Source organism: Papio anubis, chromosome 17 (assembly GCF_008728515.1).
Source record: "Papio anubis isolate 15944 chromosome 17, Panubis1.0, whole genome shotgun sequence".
Lineage (NCBI taxonomy): Eukaryota > Metazoa > Chordata > Mammalia > Primates > Cercopithecidae > Papio > Papio anubis.
In genome coordinates, this window is record NC_044992.1 from 32875652 (window position 1) to 32891551 (window position 15900).

The 15900-nt window shown below is 37.6% G+C and overlaps 1 protein-coding gene across 2 annotated transcripts in view; it reads right to left on the reverse strand.

Annotated features, from left to right (window-relative positions):
- CLTC (clathrin heavy chain) overlaps window positions 1-15900 on the reverse strand; it is a 75071-nt gene continuing 59171 nt past the window's right edge. The window contains exons 18-33 of one of the 2 annotated variants that reach the window (XM_009190385.4): window positions 14996-15118; window positions 13112-13257; window positions 12692-12875; window positions 12302-12494; window positions 11703-11860; window positions 11338-11502; window positions 11118-11225; window positions 10866-11033; window positions 10592-10741; window positions 10372-10503; window positions 10143-10253; window positions 8908-9078; window positions 8324-8545; window positions 7097-7117; window positions 3415-3490; window positions 1-1113 (exon numbers count right to left, since the gene is read on the reverse strand). In XM_009190385.4, the coding sequence (XP_009188649.1) occupies window positions 989-1113; window positions 3415-3490; window positions 7097-7117; window positions 8324-8545; window positions 8908-9078; window positions 10143-10253; window positions 10372-10503; window positions 10592-10741; window positions 10866-11033; window positions 11118-11225; window positions 11338-11502; window positions 11703-11860; window positions 12302-12494; window positions 12692-12875; window positions 13112-13257; window positions 14996-15118 (2253 nt within the window). In that variant the 3' untranslated portion in view covers window positions 1-988. The remainder of the gene's footprint in view (window positions 1114-3414; window positions 3491-7096; window positions 7118-8323; window positions 8546-8907; window positions 9079-10142; window positions 10254-10371; window positions 10504-10591; window positions 10742-10865; window positions 11034-11117; window positions 11226-11337; window positions 11503-11702; window positions 11861-12301; window positions 12495-12691; window positions 12876-13111; window positions 13258-14995; window positions 15119-15900) is intronic. The other variant, XM_003912836.5, reaches the window with a different exon arrangement.

Sequence of the window (15900 nt, forward strand, 5' to 3'; positions counted from 1 at the left end):
TTTTGGTTTGAGTGGTATTTAATTAAGTTCTTTTGGTTTGAGTGGTATTTAATTAAAACTTCAAATCTATGTTATTTCCACAGTCCAGTAATTTATTTTAAACTTGAGTAATTTCAAATTCCACAAACAAAACTGAATAACAGCAATATTTTGTTTGAATTTCTCTCTTCTGTACACTCAGTGATCTAAAACACCACAATATCCAACATACACAAACCTCAGGGAAGGGTTAGTAAACACACACAAGATTGGAATCATGGTGCTCTTTGCTCCTGAATGGAATGGTCCCACAGAAAAAGCACGGGATACAGCACAACATAAGGGCACCTGTTACATATGAAGTGAGCAAAACATACTAGCATTTTCTATATGCATAATGGGGAAACCTGCATAGGTTAGAGGGCCTTTTATGCTCATTTAAAAATCAGGCAAGTTGTCTGTAACATTTTTCAAATAATCTGGAAAGCACTGCAGTCCAGTGTAGGATGTGCTGATTAGTGTTGTCTTTGTTGGCATTGACAGTCTTGCATGGTCATATGCCATTTTTTTTGCTTTAGCTTTTCTTTGAATAAAACAGATTTAAATGCATTTAGACAATACATATTTGTAAGCTGTTTACATACACTAAATTTAAGAGATTCAATATTAGAGTTTCTTTGTTTCTTTAAACACTACAGAGTGCAAATCAGATTCTTCACAACAGATTAAATATTAAGCAGTTCTTTAAAGAATGAGGGGGAAGAAAAAAAGCCCAAGTGAATAAAACATTGAAACTATTCCCCTTCGAAAATAAATTCTAAAATGATGTGGAATGTGAAATAAGGTTTTAACATAGGTGATCCAAGTTTATAGTTAGAAACAAAAAGGAGTCCTTCATGAAATAAAGGTTACAAGAACACGTTGCCTGTTTCCCCCATTATAAACAGAGAAGTGGGTAGAGACGATGTTTCAGTACGAAAATAGGTGACTACAGGATCAGCTTTTCATCTCACATGCTGTACCCAAAGCCAGGCTGTGGCTGTCCATACGGTGGTGCGGTATAACCATAACCAAAAGGTGCCTGGGGAGGGACGGCAACACTGGGTCCTGCTGTCAGCATCAACTGGGGCTGACCTAAAGTAGAAGAAAATGAAAAGGAGCAGGGGCAGGGTGAGGAGGCAGGACAGACTGTTAGCATTTAGAACACCCCAATCTCCTCCACTCTAGCAACATAATCTCACCCTCGAATGAGTTGTGTATGGGGGGCACATTTGATTGCTACAATTTTGGGAGGACAGTCTTACTCTAAGAAGGTTCCTACCTAAAAAGCCAACAAATAGTGCAGGGCCAAAGGCCAGAACTGCTTATGACTGAACACAATATGCCTGACACTGTATACTTGACACATACCTACATGCATATTACACTAAATGACACAATAAAATTAGCACAAGAAAACTTAGTTTTTAAAAAGACTTTTTTTTTTTTCAAAGACAGAATCTTGCTGTGTTGCCCAGGCTGGAGTGCAGTTGTGCAATCTCGGCTCACTGCAACCTCCGCCTCCTGGGTTCAAGCAATTCTCGTGCCTCAGCCTCCCGAGTAGCTGGGATTATGGGTGTGTGCCACCGTGTCCAGCTAATTTTTGTATTTTTAGTAGAGACGGGGTTTTGCCACGTTGGCCAGGCTGCTCAAGTGATTAGCCCACCTTGCCCTCCCAAAGTGCTGGGATTATAGGTGTAAGCCACCATGCTTGGCCTAAATGACATGTTATTAACATAACTTTTACAGGTAAATTTCTGATTTAAACATGTCTAAATGGCAATGAAACCAAATTCATTTATAGATGATCCAGTACTAATTTAGAGACAGCAATTAAAACTAAGACACATTTGGGCCAGGCGCAGTGGCTGATGCCTGTAATCCCAGCACTTTGGGAGGCAGAGGAGGGTGGATCATGAGGTCAGGAGTTCCACACCAGTCTGGCCAATAGGTGAAACCCCGTCTCTACTAAAAATACAAAAAAAATTAGCTGGACGTGGTGGTGTGCGCCTATAATCCCAGCTACTCAGCACGCTGAGGCAGGAGACTCACTTGAACCCAGGAGGTTGCAGTGAGCCGAGATAACGCCACTGCACTCCAGCCTGGGTGACAGAGCAAGACGCTGTCTTGGGGGGGCGGAAAAAAAGACACATTCAGACATTCTTTAGGTGTGAAATACATTAGAACATACACCCTCTATCAAATACTATGTTGACATTCTTTCTTACAAAGTTTAAATCGTTGTTGGTCATATACAGAAAACATGACCTGTAGAGAACTTGGCTTAGAGATGGAAAGCAAGTAACACTTCTCTACCCCTACAAAACAAATATTCTTAACCTCCCACTACAGTGTAAACCTAGATCAAGATTTCTCCTACACAAAGGACTTCATGTCTTTGCTTTTTGTGGTTAACAACCAAAGCTGTATTTAGCAAACAAATTAATTTTGGAAATCAATTTTATTTATTTTATTTTATTATTATTTTTTGAGACTGAGTCACACTCTGTCGCCCAGGCTGGAGTGCAGTGGTGCCATTTCAGCTCACTGCAGCCTTTGCCTCCGAGGTTCAAGCAATTCTCCTGCCTCAGCCTCCCAAGTAGCTGGGACTGCAGGCATGTGCCACCATGCCTGGCTAATCTTTTGTATTTTTAGTAGAAACGGGGTTTCACCGTGTTAGCCAGGATGGTCTCGATCTCCTGACCTTGTGATCTGCCCGCCTCAACCTTCCAAAGTGCTGGGATTACAGGCGTGAGCCACCGCGCCCAGCCATAATGGTCATATTTTTATGTTCCCTCACCTGGTTACTGTGCTTCTACCTATACTCTTCAAAGTGATTGTTCAAATGAATCTGTTTACCAACTATGAAATGGAAAGGGGCAGTAATTCAGACATGTAGGTTTAAGAAGACATGAAACTGTCTTAAATATTCACTTGAGAGTTTGAAGATCCTATCTCTCTGGGAAGTTCTCAAATAGAAACTACCCAGTTATCTGCCCCAGTTAGAATTTAAAATGAGGATGTATTCTTTATGTAAAGCATACTAAAGACAGCCTGGGCATATTCTCTCATCTTTTGCTCTTTTGAAAATGGAATTCATCAGTATTTCTTTTTCACTAATTTATGAGCAGGTAATGAATGAGGGACCAGATGATAGGAAAGATTCATGTTATGATCTTAAATGACTGTTTTTGAGTTTTCTTGTATTTAGGATTATTTTAGTGAATAATATCAACACCTGCTTTACGACTTCTCAGAAAAAAAAATTATAGAAAGCAGTATTTCTTAGCAAGCCTTCTGCACTTTAGAAGCTTGTTGTATTCTATCTTGAGGCACAGTCTCTAAATAATTAAATACTTATCTAATGAATTTTTTGAGGTTACAGAGAGAGATTACCATAAACAATGGGTTGTGTCTCTGTAGCTTGTTCTTCTTCTTTTCTCAGTGATTCTGAAGCATCTAATTTATCCACCTGGAGAAAAACACATCATGTTAATTAGCACCCCAAAAGTATTATAAACCTAGGTTTATGGCAGAAAGTGGAAAAGCCTTAGTATGTTAAATTCTGTCAAAATAAAACAGACTAGAAAGAACATTCTCAGGCCCCCTCAAATTCAATGGCAATGTTCATACTTCAGTCCAGGTGGTTTTCAGCACTGTCATTATAAACCCTCAGGAAGGAGGGATTTATAAATGCCATAAAAGCTCACGCCAGACTAAAACTGGGCATGCTAGGATGCAGCCTGAGGGAGGGAGAAAACGAGAAGGAACCACTTTTCAAATGAAGTTTAAAACTGATCAGAGGTAATAATGAACTCATGGTCTGGCAATACTTCCCTCCCCAGAGGAAATGGTATTCAAAAAAGTTAAATGAGCCTAGTAACTGGACAAGTACTTGTGCACAATAAGCTGTTTTTTTTGGCCAGTTGTGTATAGCTTCTGATGATATTGGTTATAGCTGCAGACTGAAGTTTAAGATTCAAGTGGCTCCATATTCAATCTTTTTGTATAAAGAAAGGCTGCATGTTTAATACTGTGTGTGCTCTGTTATCTAAGAAGTAATCAGTAAAGCCTGATTTTGTCCCAAAAATGTTCGCTTTTAATTAAGCCAAAAGTAAATGGCTACTATATGCTAACTACTCTTCAAAGTGGATAGTATCAGAAGTAATTCTGTAGAGCAGTCCAAATGTATTAGTGAAAGAAAGGAATTAGAATGCCTAGATCCTTCCACTGACTAGTTGTGTGACCTTGGCAAATCATTGCATTGGCCCTCAAATTTCCTTCTCTATATAATGAGAAGGTTGAACAAAATGATCTGCAGTTTCTTCTAGGCCTAACATGATTTGTTTCTGTAATTCTGTAATGAAATAGAGAGAAGTGACATTACAACACTGGGACTAGAGAATCTCCTTCACTATACAAATTCCATTGCCTTTTACACTATATTTGTCTTTCAATATTTAAAAGCTGGTCTCTCAACCAAAGCCTTATACTTGGTCTGTCATTATAGCTAAGTAAAACTAAATTTCAAACCTCAATGTTATCTATTACTGGTGGTTTTCAAGGTCATAAATGTGCTGGATGAGATAGGGGGACCAAAGTGCAAGGGGGGGAACACTTTCTGAATGTTCACCGCATGTTCTTCAAAAAGGCAAATTGTGAAAAATCACTTCAAAAAAAAAAAACTTCAGTGGAAAAGTTTGTAAAAGCCAGGTCCTAAAAAGATTCAGGCAGCACCTCATTTCTATTTGAAACTATTAAAAAAGTATCTTTCGGTCTTTGCATAGGCCATTAAGGTTAGGGCACTGTTTTACATTTAATTGTTTCATATTAAATACCACAAATATGAGTCTAATCCATCTTAATTTGTTAGGGAACTGAAAGTTTGAGAAAAGTAAGCCTAAGTAGGCTCCTTCAGATGCAATGTGGTTTTTCTAGCCTAGGAAGATGGATTAGTTTACTTCTATACACTATTATCCTATTTTATAGTCTAAATGATGTGTTACAAATTACCCTAATACCAAATTAAAGACTATTATGTAGTATAAGTACCAGATGAAATGCCCATTTTTTGGCATCCACACTTAGAACAAAAATTATTACATTTATAGAACTTAAAGCACAGCTCTGTGCCATCAAGGGTCAGATGGGGTTTTGCTAACTAACCAGTATTCAAGAATGAGCTATAGAAGTTATAAAGAAAAATACACGGATGTCTGTACATTAGTAACTTCTAAGAAGAAAAATGAAACAACCAAAAAGCCACCACTGCATAATACATTTCCTGACTTTCGAGGAAAAGAATCTGAAGTGAACATGTGTTTAAAAGTTAAGGTCTGAATCAGATGTTGAACACAGAAGTCCTATTAGAGAAGCACATGGAAGACTTAGAAGAGCTGGCAATATCACAATGCCCTGGCGTACACATAGGAAGTCTGGGCATAGGGGGAAGAATTCTGAAGGAATAGCATCAAGCTAAGCAAAAAATTCTGATTCTTCTATATGATGGGACAGCCTCTGGCACAGGGACTTTCAATTTTTGTTTCCACTGATCCAATTTAGATTGCTCAAAAAAAAAAAAAAAGCATAGAAGGCTTTTAAGAACACAAGCTTTTGTTAAGAGCTGTAACAAAAGTTTCTGATCCTTGGATTTAAAAAGAAAAATTACAGGTAAGCATGTCAATGAATTCAGTTCCATCTGTACTACTGAAAATTCACTAAAATGTAAAAGGCTTTTCCACAAAGACTGCAATATGCTGCAGAGGAAAAGTAACATGCAGTCAGTTATTTTGGTGTATGTGTGCATGAAAAAAAGGCAAAAGTACTGAAGCAAGAAGTGAGATCTGAAGATGACTTGCTATACAGGCTCTCAAGAAACACACACAGCCCACAGCAATGCTATAAGAGTTTCAAAAATAGTATGATGTAATTGCAATGACTGTTGTACATGCTCCATTTAAAACAATGCATAACACTGCAGTTCAATTACCTGTTTTTCACACACACGCTTTCTAACTGCCTTGCTTACTAGCTGCTGAAGGGTCTCACACACAATGCATTTTACTCAGGTTTGCCCTAAGTTCCAGTGGTGACTCCAGTTTGGTTCAACATAATCCCAAGGCATTGTCCCCCACCCAAATTCTTTTCAATTTGTTTCAACTCTCCTTTACCTTCCCACCCTTTTCTAACCACAATTTGATAACAGACGTAAGTTTGTTTCATTCATATTGGGATGGAGACAAGCCAATGAAGGAAGCAGCAACCAAAAGGTGCCTGAATTTGACCTCCTTGGACAAGCCAACTGATAAACAGGAGAGCAAATTTTAGGTAGCTTCAGTGGTATGCCTTATTACAGAAAGTAGAAGTTAATACTTTGTTAAAAGTAATTCATGTTGCTTAGCAACAATTATAGCAAGCTTGGCTCTCGTGATTAAAAAGGTTTTGATTCCTCTTAAAAATGGACTAGCACCATAAGAACTGGACACCTGGAGAAACATGAGGAAAGTCTCTTCGGAAGCAGCTAGTATCTCTTGTATCTACTTTCAGCAAAAAATTAGTAAGAATCAAGAGATCAGAAACTGGATCACAGTCCTTCAATACCAAAAAAAAAAAAACCCCAAAAAGCCTTTTAGGGCATGTATATACATATATAAATTCAACAACTGTCAGGCAAGCTCACAAAGTAAAACCAGAGGCTGTTTTAATTTACTTCAAGTATTATGATAGTCCTATTAGGGTCCAGATACCCTGACAGGGAAGAGAAATTTCCTGTTACTTTGGAATTAATATGGAAACTCACCATACTCAGTTTTTCATAATATATTTAAGAGAGACTGTGAACCAACTACTGATTAGCCTCCTGCCCTTCCTAAAGCCTATTAGCCGATTAGTAGCAAACGTCTACTAATGTCCTACAGTTCTATTAAAGTTATGTTTCAAGGGACTTGCAGAGGCTTTAGTGAAAATTTATTGGGGGGAAACAGCAGCAGCAGCAGTGTAGAAAAGGAAGGAAAAAAATCATGCAAATTCCTTAGACTTAGTTCTCCAGACTTAAAGATGGAAAAGAATCAACTTTCACCTTTTCCTTTATTGCATCAACCTGCAAAGGAATTCAGAAGGTGCAGCTTAGAAAAAAAATCAAATTCCATATTGAGCATAAAAAGGTAGAATCAGCAACAAAGGTTTAGGGAAGAAACATCTAACCACTAAAAAGGTATGAGAGAAGTGAAAATAAAGGGCATACTGGAAGCAAAATTTAGATTTTTCTGTAACTTCAAAGCTTACTGCAGAAGAATTTATGCTACAGTATGAAAGAAAGCAGCTTAATCACTAGTAAAATTTACAGCACTTAGGTTAACAGCAGCTTAGAGACAGGTCTCACAAGTTGGCATTATGTTTAAGAAGCTATTCTCATCTATGGCTAAAACATGTTGGCTAAGACAAGGCAACATGTTTTTTCTTACATTGAATACAGAAAATGTTAATTCTTTAAAAACTTGAAACAGACACAATGGTATCTAATTAAATGATATCCTGAGGAAAAATTCAGTGTAGTAGGGGTTGTTGGTAGTGCTCCCACTCCCCCTACCCCCGCCTTAACTCAGGCAGGCTGAAGGAATCAGTTGGGAGACTCTGATTTTAATCATGTTTTTTGCTTTGACAAAAAGGATCCTCTAAAACCATTTAAAAATGTTCTACAGAGAGAAAGCTAGTAACTGCTGAAGACAGAGTGAGTAAATTCTTACATCAAAAAGGGACACTAAGATGAATAGTGAATTTTACAAGGCAATTAGACCCCCAGCTTGTTTAATGTGTTCACCTCCTATGATATTTTTAAATCAGGGGTTAAACTATCAAAAAAAATTGTGAAGATTAAAAGGATGTTAAGAATATACATGCAGCTTCCCCAGGGGAAACAGGCATAGACATCACTAAAGTCAGGAGCCAACCAAATAAAAGGGAATCTACAATACTAGTTATGATTATTTGAGTTACAAGAACTGAGTTTGAGAAAAATGCGACTTTGAAATAAAATTTATCGAATAGTTTTTAAAATAAAAAAACAAAATATAGATTATTTTCACAATCATAAATACACTGAGGGTAAACAGCTACATTTGAGTTCCCCTTCCAATCAGTGTCATTTATCAGCTATTAAAAATTTTTCAAAAGAACAGGAATATTTTATGATCGACTAAATGACTGACTTCTACTAAATAAAAAAAATTTAAAAAATTAATGTGCATGTAGAATTTTACATATCTGCAAGAAAACTACTTCTGAATACACTTAGAAGAGACATTACCTTTGTCAAGTATTCCTTCATGACCTGGATGAAATAGGGCATGGCAAAATCCATGATATTGTGCCTCCATGCAGTTTCTAGGACAACATCTGGCCTTAAAAGATCGTAACAGGTAAACAGACAAGCTCCAAAGCACTCTCTTTTTTCTTCCTGCAAAAACCACTGCAGGAGTTCTTCAGCCAACTCAGTATCTTTAGATTCAGAAGCATACTGCATTGCATCCTATTCAAAGAAAATAGTGAAAGTCAAAAAACATTAGATCCAACATACTAAACTAGTAAACCAAGAAAAACAATGGAACCTTTCCAATATAAATCTGGTTTTGCAAGGGGGAAAAAAGCCTCCTAGTTGTATCATTTAAATTAAAATTTTCAAAGAACAGATAAGCTAAAGGCCTTTTTTTCCCCCCAAACAAGTTTGACCTTAACATAAGAGAGCCCCTAGAATCAAGAAATCCATTAACTTAAACTGCCTTAAAGTCAGTTCTCATATTCACAAAACCAGTACTTTTATTTATAGAAATAATCACTTGTAACATCATTTTAGGCCTGGTTTAACAGCCCCCGCCCCGCAATTTTATCAACCTTGTAAAGGCTGTCTTTCTTGCACAGCTCTACACTCTGTTTCCAGCGATTGTTGCCTTTGAAGAGATAAGCAGCAATTCTCCTGAACTCAATGAGTTCATGTTTTTCCAAACGCTGAGCAAGCGAGATATTGTCAAAGTTGTCATAAGCATCTATTGATGTTCGCAGAGCCTTAAAAAAAAAAAGTCATCCAAATGCCAGATCAGTATTTTGTTTAACATTATATTCCGTCTTCGATCAATGAGCCCCTTAGATGGTAACATGTAGTATGACACCTAGATTCAAGCATCAAAAGGTGTTTTTTCACCTTACCTAAAGATAACATTTTCTCCAAGATATTTCAGTATCAAGGACTAACATACGGCTATGAAACTGACGAGATTTCTAATTTGGAGGGCAAGTTTTTTTTTTTTTTTTTGAGATGGAGTCTCCCTCTGTTGCCCAGGCTGGAGTGCAGTGGTGACACAATCATGGCTCACTGCAACCTGCCTCTAGCATTCAAGCGATTCTCCTGCCTCAGCCTGCCAGGTAGCTGGGACTACAGGCACGTGCCACCACACCCGGCTAATTTTTTTTGTATTTTAGTAGAGACGGGGTTTCAGTGTGTTAGCCAGGATGGTCTCGATCTCCTGACATCATGATCTGCCCGCCTCGGCTTCCCAAAGTGCTGGGATTACAGGCGTGAGCCACCGCGCCTGGCCTGGAGGGCAAGATTTTATTCCCTAGAGAAACTTCTGATAAAACTCAGCATGGCAGCAGTAAGATCTGCATGCACGGAGCCTCAGAGAAAATCAAGAGAGAGAAAAAAAGGCAAGGAGCTTAAGCTTCACTCTACTTGACTTTTGCTTATGCGAAAGCCTTCGTAAGATAAAGTTTATACAAATACTAATAAAACAGTAGGCAAGAAAAATGGTGAATATAGTTAATATCAAATAAATTTTATGAACTAGTTAAGTGATCAAAGACATTTTTGACTCTACCTATAATCTAGATGTTAGAGATAAAGTAATATCTTTTTTCAAAAGCAGTATCTTATACAAGATCTGAGCAAAATTCTGAAAACTTGGCACTTAATTAGAAGTAAGATTTATCAATCCTGAAACCTTACTAAATTTATATCCTAGGAATGCAAGCAACTACTGTTTACAATCCTAAATGATAATGGAGTTTTTGAAAAATGGGAAAATGTAACTTTATGAGTCTTAAGATTATGTGCAAGAATCAAAAGGTTTTACCTGATAATCTTCTTCTGTAATAAAGAGGTTGTTCAATGATTCATTTACAGATTTGTTGTTATGGTTCTGAACTGAACGCAAATATGGTTTCACCAGTGGTAGCTGTTTAACCTTTAAAATAAAGAGTTTGTTACAAATATAGCACATTATTGAAGTCCCAGGGACAAAAGTTATCCTAGTATGTCCTAATTCCTTGCTATGAAGCTTTGGTTTAAAATTATTACTTTACCTTGCTGAAATAATTGACTGCACGAGTGTGATCCAACCGTGGAGACAGCACCATCAGCAAATCATTTAACAACAGAGGCTTGAATTCTAAATAGAACTGTATTGCTCTGTAGTATAGTTCCACATTGGCAACCTATAATGGGAAAATCCATATATAAGTCAGTTACTTCCTAATGAGCTTTCTCCTTCTGAATCCTTTATCTTCTGAAGAAAGTACACACCTTGGTAATGATATCTTTGAACTGCCCTTCTTTCCAGGCATCAGTTGGATGATTCATCATGGTAATTATGGCATTATCATATTCTTCATACTTGTCATACAAAAACACCAGTTCTGCCCAAAGATGAGCTTGTTCTGCAGCTCTTAGCACCTGCATAAGAAAGACTTAATTGCTTTAGATATGAGTCTAGCTAACAGCCTTAAAAAGAATAAGATATTTTGAAGTATTAGTTTTAACTACACAGTTGCTTCACTGTGTTACAATGACTGGTTACCTTGGGAATATTCACTCTAGACCAGAACAGCTCCAGGTGCTCCCTCATTTTCTGAGGCTTAAATTTAGAGTATAGAATAGCTAATTCAGTAAACATTCCCATGTGAGCTCGCTCAAGTCCCAGTGCTGCTTCCAACATGGTAATCAGCTCTTCAAAATAGCCACGATCCTGAACAAGAGAAATGTGCAGTTAAAGATAAAGAATATCTATGGTAAAAGATCTCAGGTCATATAAAAGTTTCTTGTTAATTACCTGATAGTAGTTGATAAGTTCTTCTAATTCATCTGCGTGTACAACAATATGAAGTCCACACATCTGAGCAAGACGGAATTCTTTCCCATCTACACAGGCAAAGCAGACCTAGAATAAACATTTCCTTTCTGTGAACTCAAATGTAAACATGGCTAGTTGTTTAAACTAATGTTTACAGAGCGTTTCTTTAATTCTTCACTCAAACTTGGGTTTAGATTACCTCTTTCCATGTTCGAGTACTGTTAGCTTTCCTAGCCCCATCAACAGCTGCCTGATATTCACCCAGGTGAACCAGGGTAGATGCCAAACGTCCAAAATTGGAAACATTATTGTACAACAACTTAGCAGCATCATACATTTTTTCATCATAACAACGGTCACCAACCTGGAAAAAAAAAGGTAACGCATATTCAGTAAGATATTAGTGTGAGCTTAATCCTCTTTTCATATTCATACCTTCACACTGAGAAATAATTTGTTTTCCTGTAGATTTTTCCTTGGAATTCTTCAGTTATGATGTTTTGATCCTACCAAGCTAATCAAGTAGCCCAACTAGTTTTTCTTAAATCTGAAAAGGAAACCCACTTGTTGGATATGAGCATTATTTGGTCCATTGATAAATTCTTCTAACTCTGCAAGGCGGTTTGTTTTAGCCAGCGCAAATATCAATTCTGTCTCCACATAGGACTCTCGAGCCTTCTTACGGGCCATCTGCAAGTACTTCACCAGTTCTTCCCAGTTTCCTAAGTATAGAAAAAGAAAAAATATATCCAAACACTAACATCCCAGTTTATCTTTCACCCAAGTAAATGAAAATTGCTCATTTCCTTTTCAAGGAAACATGGATAATGACAAATGTAAACTGTGCAATATTTCACTTCTGTATTATCAAAGACCAAATGAATAGAAGAATTCTCTTTTTCCTTAAAGTTGTAAGATTAGAGCATTATCAGGATTTTATGAGACTTCAAAAACAGAAAGTTTATCTTCCCCACTTGTAAGTTTTGTAAACTTACAAATTCACAAAATACAGCCTCTTTTTATCTGGACTAAGATGGAGTACTAAAAGTTTTCACAGGAAACCATGCAGTATCCAACTCTTCTACAATTCAGAACAGACAGATATCTTAATGCTTAGCTTAATCATTTTGTGAGGTCTCAATACATAAGGTAAGAAGTCATACCACTAGTATTGGCAGCCTGAACAACTTCCATGTAGGAGGAAGGATCGTCTGCTTTGATATAAGAATCAATGGCTTCTTTCACCATTCCTTTCTGCAACTGGGCTTTTGCAAGTTGACTCCAGACCGCCGGTTCATTGCAACGTTCAGCAAACTCATATGCCCGATCCAAGTTTCCAATATGTTCAATTAAGACCTAAGTACCCAAGTTTGAAATTGGGGTTAGAGTAAAATCAATCCTACCCAGAGCAATTACATTTAAGCTGTTAGTATTTTATTGCTCTTCTATTGCCATAGGAACCAATTAGGCCCACCCTCACAGGACAGTGCATACACTGAATGAGTAGAAGACATTACATTTAGTAATTCAACTTAGGTAATCTAAAGATTTACCTGAACTGCTGAAGTATTGACATCAAATTTCCGGAAAATGGCAAATGCTTCTTCAAACAGCTCATTGCTGATGGCGATATTGGCAATATCTGGGGCATCATAATTATCCAAGCGGTTAATATACTCCATAACACGTGTACGGTCAGCTTTAATTGCGGTGAGGATAAGGAGGTTTTGCAGATTCCTTTAAGAAACAAAAGAATATTTTAAATGCAATATTTTAAGTTTATCAGACATAAAAAAAAAACCACTGTAACTAATAGAGAGGTTTTTGTCTCAAGAGATAGAGTGAAGGAGGGGGGATATTAGAAGAGTGAGAATTCAGGCAACTTTCTCTGATCTTTTTGTTCCTTCCCAAAACTGACGGGCCATTATTAAAGACTGACAATAAACAGCCAATGGATCCCTCTGAAAGCATACCTGTGTTCACTGAATACAGAGTTATCAAGGACAATTTTCTCCAGCAGTTCAATCAGTTCATTAGGAAGGTCTGCAGTCATGAAAGCCTTGACAGTTACTGACACTTCTTCAGGGTCCTGAGTCTCAGACAAAGCTGTTTGTACAACCTACAGAGGATATATGGGACATAAGTATTGAGAATCAAGTTGGTTTTAAATAAGGATAAGTTGGCCTCTCATTAGAAAACTTGAAATAGGCAGAAAAGAATGAAGTAGGAAAAAGACCTTTAAATTTACACACAGAGGTCTTTCTACACAAATCTATACAATATGTGTAATTCTACTCTCTTGAAAAATTACTCTAATTATATAATTTCTATCTTTTCCCTGATTAAAACATTATCCAGGCTAGCAATCATCATCACTTTAGTGGCTACACATAATTCAAAATTCAACTACACAGATGTGGAACTATAGTATCAGTAATTCTTCTAGTTTTGCCTATTTGCATGGCTTTCTAGATGCTGCAATGATTTCCAACCACCCCCTCCACATCCTTCCCCTAGGAAGCTTTGTAACTAGTTGGAATGTTCCTTAGAAATGCTTCCTAGGAAAGGAATGAAATATTAATAGCCTTCAACCTATTTGTTTCCAAAATGTTGTATTTATACTTATTTCAGGAGAATTTTAAGACTCATTATTAACAACCCTTCAATTTTTAGAGCTTTTAAAATATGTTGTCTATTTTATTTAGGTATAAAAGCCCATCTCATGTGCAGTTCTATACTTCTTGTTAGTAAGATATAACAGATGCACTTGGTCTTTTGTATTTTCTCTTATCCTTATCTTTTGCTGACTTATCATTGTCTTGAAGTTTCCAATCAATTTAGCCACTTCTTAGGCATTAATAGCAATCCTTACTGTTTAGTTTGTTATTTTCCTTTTAAACTATGATGAACCGAGAGAGTTTTATGTAATTAAGTCATGTCTTTTAGGATGTGTTTTCTTTTTTTTTGATACAGTCTCGCTTGTCACCCAGGCTGGAGTGCAATGCGTGATCTCAGCTCACTGCAACCTCCGCCTCCCAGGTTCAAGCGATTTTCCTGCCTCAGCCTCCCGAGTAGCTGGGATTACAGGCGCATGCCACCATGCCTGGCTAATTTTTGTATTTTTAGTAGAGACGGGGTTTCACCACGTTGGCCAGACTGGTCTCGAACTCCTGACCTCAGGCAATCCGCCCACCTCGGCCTCCCAAAGTGCTGGGATTACAGGCGTGAGCCACTGCACGCAGCTTATTTTTCTTTTTTTCTTTTTTTTTTGAGACGGAGTCTCACTCTGTCACCCAGGCTGGAGTGCAGTGGCGCGATCTCGGCTCACTGCAAGCTCCGCTTCCCGGGTTCATGCCATTCTCCCGCCTCAGCCTCCGAGTAGCTGGGACTACAGGCGCCCGCCACCGCGCCCGGCTAGTTTTTTGTATTTTTAGTAGAGACAGGGTTTCACCATGTTAGCCAGGATGGTCTCGATCTCCTGACCTCGTGATCCACCCGCCTCGACTCCCAAAGTGCTGGGATTACAGGCTTGAGCCACCGCGCCCGGCCTGCTTATTTTTCTTAATGTATGTTATATACATATTTATACTTATATAAATTTACATTAATTTATATATAACGTATATAATCAATTTACATTCATTATATACAAATATATAAATTGTATACAATTTATATATAAATTATATACAAATGAATGTAAATTGAATGTATATAAATTTTAATTTCCTTCTACTTTGTATTGCTTTCTCTCCTAGTTAAATATGATCCATTTGAGTATATGATGAGGGGATTGTATCCACAGTTAAAAATGTATAATTTTTACTGACAGTCATAAATATGTTTGCCAATGTTACCTGGTCAATTAGGGGTCTCCTGTAAGGATTGCTTTCCAGCAGCACGCTGCCCCACAATTCTGGATCCTTTCGACGTACCAGGTAGCGAGAAAGACTTTTGAAGAGGGAATTCTCATTGCAAACCTAAAGAAGATATGACAGATCAATTTCAAGGTAAAAAGTAAAAGACTTTTTATAGCATTTTAGAGGTTATTTCCTATTGTTTAAACTCTGTTTATTGATAATCTTACTGATATTGGATCTACTTTTGGACTTTGATTCACGTACCAGTAATATACTGTTTTAATTATACAGGCTTTGTAATATACAATTTAACATCTGGTAGGACTAGTCCACTTTTACATTTTTCAGTGTTTTACTAGCTGTTCTTGTGTGTTTATTTTTCCATGTGTATATGCACATGTATGTACATAAGTGAGCATATGTATGTACATAAATATAACTATTTCCTAGCTCTGACCACTGAAAGATCTTAGAAGCAAATATACCTAAGCTCAGATCTTGACTTCTAATATTTTCAGGAAATAAGAGTCTTGCTCTGTTGTCCAGGCTGGAGAGTGCAGTGTTGCGATCGTAATTCACTGCAACCTTGACCTCCTGGGCTCAAGTGATCCTCCTATCTCAGCCTTCTGGGTAGCTTCGAACCAAGTGCATGGTACCTCCCCCAGCTAATTATGTAATTTTTTGTAGAGACGGGCTCGCTATGTTGCCCAGGCTGGTTTCAACTCCTGGGCTCAAGTGATCCTCCTGCCTCAGCCTCCCAAAGTGCTGGGATTCTAGGAGTGAGCCACTCACCTGGCCCAGATCTTGATTTCTAATACCATGCCCCAGTAAAAGGTTCCCTAGAGAAATGACTGACTCCAGGGCTGCAGAAGGTACAAAATGAGCTTGGTGTATTGTGTGCC